This window comes from Camelus dromedarius, chromosome 18, assembly GCF_036321535.1.
Source record: "Camelus dromedarius isolate mCamDro1 chromosome 18, mCamDro1.pat, whole genome shotgun sequence".
Classification (NCBI taxonomy): Eukaryota; Metazoa; Chordata; class Mammalia; order Artiodactyla; family Camelidae; genus Camelus; species Camelus dromedarius.
In genome coordinates, this window is record NC_087453.1 from 22,331,027 (window position 1) to 22,337,382 (window position 6,356).

The 6,356-nt window shown below is 37.0% G+C and overlaps 1 protein-coding gene across 1 annotated transcript; it reads left to right on the forward strand.

Moving 5' to 3' along the window:
- Positions 1 to 1,524: 1,524 nt before the first annotated feature.
- DEFB126 (defensin beta 126) lies at positions 1,525 to 5,230 on the forward strand. Its single transcript, XM_010993910.1, has 2 exons — positions 1,525 to 1,582; positions 4,938 to 5,230. The coding sequence occupies exons 1-2, from the start codon at positions 1,525 to 1,527 to the stop codon at positions 5,228 to 5,230; spliced, it is 351 nt and encodes a 116-aa protein (XP_010992212.1).
- The last annotated feature ends 1,126 nt before the right edge of the window (positions 5,231 to 6,356 follow it).

Here is a 6,356-nt window from a genome sequence, read left to right on the forward strand (position 1 = left end):
CTATTTGGAAAACAATGTGGTAGTTTTTTAACAAGTAAAATATACACCTACCCTGTGACTCAGTCATTCTACACCTAGATGTTTACCAGAAAGAAATAAAAGCATTTGTCCACAAAAAAATGATAAACAGCAGCTTTATCTGCAATAGCTAGTATCTAGAAACAGTCAAATGTACAATAAGAAGTGATAAACAGTTATATATCTATAAAGAGGAATATTAACAATAAAAAGGAAAGAAATATTGATACTCACAACGACAGGGATGAAACTCAAAATAATTACCCTGGATGAAAGAATCCAGGTAGAAAAAGATGACTTCATGTATAATATTCTAGAAAATGTAAACAAAGCTATAGGGACAAACAGCAGATCTGGGTTACCTGGGTATCATGGAAAAGAGAAAAGGGTGGAGATACAGAGTGAGACAAAGGGACATAATGAACTTTTGGAGGGTGACGATCGTGTGCATTATGATGATTCTGATGATGGTTTCATGAGTGGATAATTTGTCACACTTATTAAATTGTACACTTAAAATAATGCAGTTCAATGTACAATGATTATATCTCAATAATTTTTAAAAAAGGAAAACTAAAACTACAAAACAAAGAATAAAATCTCTAGAACCTTACAGCTTCCAGTCACAATCCACTGGGCAACTAAAAAAAATTTTTTTTAATACAAAATAAACTCCTCTTTGAACGTCTGCATCAGACTGCCCTGCACTCTTTTAGTTAATGCATTTACTAACATGCAACACATATAACTTTTTCACATAAATTAGGATCATTACTATTCATTTGTTCTACAATGTTGCTTTTTCACCCAGAAATGTTTAGAAAGATAAAATCTCACTCTTGTTAACAGATGCACAACCTTAAATCATAGGGATGCACTTCATTTTACGATGCTCTACTGCTGGACTCAAGTCAGTATTCAAAGAAATCTTTGTACATACATCTTTGAGCACTGATTCATTTCTTTAAAAAATAGTTTCTAAATTGCCAGATTATCAACAAAATGTTAACTTTTCCATCACCAAACAACTGCTTAGGTACTGCTCTATGTCCTGAACAGAAAATGGCATGTAGTCTATGTTCAAAAACACATGGTATTTTTAGGGGGAGAGACAGATGAAGAGATTGCCATAATGCAGTAAGATAAATACTCTGATAGAACCAACACAGGAGACTGAAAAAATACACAGGGGTACCCAGGGGTATCCTTAGGGGATCAGCATAAATTCTTCCTGTGCCTTTGTCTCCTAATTGCCATACACTTCAGAGCGCTTGCACCTCCTCTTCTAAGCCTTTCTCTTTCCCCCAAGGCATGCCTAGAACAGGGCTCTTGAATAGTGATGCCTCAGTTACAGCTGCTGGCCAATGGGCTGCAGTTATGTTTGGCACAGTGCACTGGCTGAGCCGACTGCACCGAGGGAGGACAATAAAGACCTGTGTTCAGAGTCACGCTGAATAGAGAGTTCTGGACTCCACAGGACCCACTGCCTACTGTCTTTCAGGAGCCATGAAGTCTCTACTGTTCACTCTTACATTCTTTATCCTCCTGGCCCAGTTGGTCTCAGGTAAAATAGATTCCATTTGAATCTTGGGGAAGAAGAAATTTTGGCCTAAAACAGGGTCCTGCATATGGAGCCCCTATTACCAAACGTCCATGGGACTGGGGCAGGGCCCTCACTGGGAGGGGGCCTGAGGTTTGCCCTACTTCTTCAGAACACCTCTAACAAAAGAGACATCAAGACTCTCACAAGAGAACAGTGTCTGTGATGGGAGCTGAAGGTGGGTAGTGAGAAAACTGTGAAGTTGCCTCCAAAGGCAGAGATGGTCCGAACATTCCAGACTTCCCTCTACCATGTAAGAGCAGTTCGGTCCAGCCCTGCCTCACTCCACGTGCATGGGACCAGCTATTACCTCCTGAAGCTACAACTCTGTAATACGTCTCTTAATTTTCTTGGTCTTATAAAGAAGATTTCCCAATTTTTGTTGTTCTTGAATGGGATTAACAGGGCAGGGAAGGCTATTTCTAAATATCTATAGAACTGTAAGGTGGAAAGGGAAGAAAAATATTCTGAGTGAACATGGTGAAAAGATTCAAGACTACTGGAAGTTCTATGTCAGATTTCAGCTTTGTTTGTGTAAGCATGCCTTTTTAATTAATTCTATAGTTTATATTTACAAAATTAAGACAAGAACACTGAAAGCATTTGAGAAATAAATTAGCCACCATTTCTTCACTGCTTATATTTTTTAAATTGTAACCAACTGATGTATGAGTTTATAACCTGCCCTTTCTAACTTAATATTTTGTCAGGGAAATTTTCACAGATCTTTAAATATTCCTTGAAAATACAGTTTGTAGTGGAAGCTTATTATTCTGTCATATTTTGGTACCAATATTAACTTGGAGAGTCCTTTATTGTGTGTCATTTGGATTATTTTTCCAATGCATCACTACTATAAATAATGTACAACCTTGTTAATGTACCATTGTGAGATTCTCTAATTATATAGGTAAATTTTAGAAGTTCCGTTGCTTGGTCAAAAGGTATCATTCAAGGAAACCAGCATATGTTGACAAGTATTACTATTAGTATATTAGTATTTTCAGCCTTTCTATTTTGCAATTCCTGCAAATATTTTACAACACATTGATTACTTCTAAAAATTTTTACTGATTTGAGGAACAAATTTTTCATTTTCATGTTGTCAAATCTATTAGTACTTCTTTCACATTCTCCCATTAGCTTAGAATATTGTTTCTTCGTGTTGAGAAGAGTTTATTCACCCATGCTTACCGTTAGGTTTTTAAAATTCTGTTTTTTACGTTGGACTCAATCCCATTTTTTTTACATGACACAAAGAGAGAAACTCATTTTTTGAGATAGAATTTCCTAACATGTAGAAAGTGATATAACTCTACAGCCTGCTTCTAAAGATAGTATTTTATGTTCTTTAAAATTTGCAGAACTGTTCAAACTGATGATGGATAAGAGGAAATTAATAACAGGATGAGGGTTTCTCAGAAGATGTTTCAGATTATGGAATCCTTGAAATTCTATGAGTTTAGATTGCATGATTTCTCCTTCCGTCTCTGGGACATTGATGACATACATCACATACTCACGTGATATCCTATTCCTAAACCAAACCGCTCTGAGAAAATTCCTCAGTTCCCTTTCTAAACAAACACAAGCAATTTAGGATTTATTCTGTAAGAGTATCCAAGTCTAATCCAAGATCTGGAGGCATCAGAAATGCAACTGTTAGAAAGCACATTTGGAAGGAAGAATCAACACAACACCAGGGCCCAAAGAAGATTGGTATGGAAAGAAAGGAAACTTGATCAGAGGTTTCCATCCACATATCCCAGCTGAAGAGAGCTAAAGGAAGACACCTGAGTATTATTTCCATGGAGATGTCTAGAATAGTGAGGAAAAATGGGATCGTGGAGGGAATGGCTGGAGAGGAAATTTAAGGCCAAGGACCATTATGGAGAGCCACTGCAGATACAAAAGAAAAAGCAGTGACAAAGTAAGAAAAAATCACAAAAACAAAAGCAGTCAAGCAATCTTTCTGCTCCTCAGAAGTATCAAGTTCTTCCCCTGCTCACGACCTTCACATTTGCTATTTCTTCTTCTTTGAACACTTGCCCTCTAGATCCTCACAGAGCTGGATCCTTCTGTCTGGGCTTGAATGTCATTTCTTGGGGGATAGTTTCCTCAACAACTCCACGCAGAATTATGATTTTAGGAATGGGGGGCTTGTACATGTATCTATAAATCTAGGTATACAAATGTGTATACACAACTATTATGTATGTAAAATCTCATTTAATCCTCAGAGGAAGATTAAGCAGCAGTTAAGAGATTGCAGTAGCGTCAACAGCGCTTAAAAACGATTGCTCTTGTCACTTACTCTCTATTACGTCACATTATTTTTTTCATTTGTTGCATTTTTCACTGTAGTTATTTTATTTATTCATTTACTTGTTTATTTTCTTTCTCCCCTCTCCAATGTAAAAGCTTCTCAGACTTTGTCTTCCTGTTCGTTGTTTTATTCTCATCATCTTGCAGAATTCTTGACATGGTAGGCATTTATTATACATTTGTTGTTTGAATAGAGGAATGAGTTAACTAACAGAGGAAGGAAACAAAGAGTTTAAACACCTCTTCAGGGTCTTCTACGTGTTATACCATGTGATGAGAGAATTTTTCATATATGTATATAATATGTGCAAATATATAGGCACTCCTTACATAATGTCTCCCTAATGAATATATTCCTAGTAGAATGTGTTTTGGTTTTTTATTCACAAAATTTTGTAGATACATTTCACATATAGATACATGTGAAAATTTTGTATTTATATTTAAGAAGACAATACATAAGACAAATCTAGAGTTATATTTCAAATATAGTTTGTAGAACCTCAGAAACATGTAAAGATATTTTGAATAATCTCACCAAGCATCAACAAAAGTCATGTATGTTTGGGTAGTGATAAGAAGCTTTACAGCAATGATTTGAGCATTTCATAGTTTAAAACTATAGTTTTAAAATTTCTATTTAGATGTTTATGTGTTTTTTGGCTACAACTTATGAAACTGGTTAGGGGTTTTGTATTCATGAGTAATAATGTGTTATACATTTTCCAATTTGAAATAATGGGAAATAGACATCTGGAGAGTGTTTATATGCAGAATTCTGATTTATGAAAGGCTCATACATATATATTTAAACTTCTGTGTGTATACACATTTATAAAATCTCATTTAATGTTCAGATCAGGTCTTTATGGTTAGGAAAAGTACAGCGAAACAACTGGTGAGGGACTTGAATAATCAGTCTTCAAAAAACTATTGTTATTTTTATCATTTTGTGATCTCTGTCTTAAATGATCTATATAATTTCTTTGTGCAGGTAATTGGTATGTGAGAAGGTGTGCAAACAAAATGGGAAAATGCAGGAGCATGTGCAGAAATGGAGAGATATCAGTACAGCCAGCTACTGGGATGTGTAGCAAAGAAAAAATGTGCTGTATTCTGTCTAATCTCTGTACTGAATACTCAACCATGGCAACTACCGAGACAACCACCGGGACAACTACAGAAGAAACTGCAGGAGGAACTACAGGAGGAACTGCAGCAAGAACTATAACAAGAACTACAACAAGAACTACAGCAGGAACTTCAGCAAAATCCATGGCTGCCTAAACATTCCAGCCTCTGTCTCCTGATCTAGGATGCTTGGTTCATTAAAGCAAAGGAGCTTATTCTGGGGTCAGTCTTGTCACTATACTCCCCTTCCTTTTCACTGTCCCTCCACTAAACCATGTGTGGAAGGGCATCACATCTCCATAGCACCAGCAATTCCAGAGTAAGGATGCAGATAAGATAGAGGCACAAGTGAGGGTTAATCCAAAACACCCATTAAGGACTGATGGACAGAAATGATGTCACCCTTGAAAACAATTCCCAGCCCAGAGGCCCACAAATCTGCCCTGGCAGAGATGATCAAACTATAAACTGCATCAGAAACATCTGCAGGTCTGCTTTTTTAATAAAAAAAAAAAAGATTTCTGGTCCTCACTTCTAGTTTCTGATTTTGTAGTAGAGCCTGAAAATAAGCATTATTCCTAAGTTCCCAGGAGATGCTGATGTTGCTGATCAAAGAACCGCATTTTGAGAACCACTGGTCTGTCATATGGAATGACTGAAGCCTCTCCCTACAGAGTGAAGGCATTTGCTGTGTACTTTTGAAGCAGTAATACAAACGCATTTCTACAGAGTGCTTTCATATTTATTTTCTTACTGGATTTCCTACAACAAACTTAGGATGCAGACCTTAACTTCAGAGACAAGAAATACTGATTTGTAGTATTAGAACTGAGACAGCCTTAACTGACTACTAAGAGCACTCTGCTACTATACTTTGGTATTACCCAATTCTCTTCTCTCCCTGGAAGTCTACGTTCATATACACTGCCAACTTAGAAAGAAAAGAAGGAAGATCAAGAGCTCTGTACTGTGATCTAAATACTGGGATGGGCACTCATGTTTAGCCACAGGACTTCTCCTGTAAACTCTGCCCACACAAGTCAGAGAAAGCAATCAGAATGAAGTATCACCTTCATTTATTTCATTTTCACCAGGAGACAGGCCTCTGCCTCCTTCAAGAGACACAGCTATGATATGACATCTAGTAGAAGAGCTTTGAGGGATGGATTGCCCCCACTACTAGGACATCATTGCCTTTTATACTCTTGCCTATCATTGTGGGTAGGACTCATGAATTCACACAGGAAGGTGGGAGGACAGAGGCAGGTCATTTCAGCAAAGG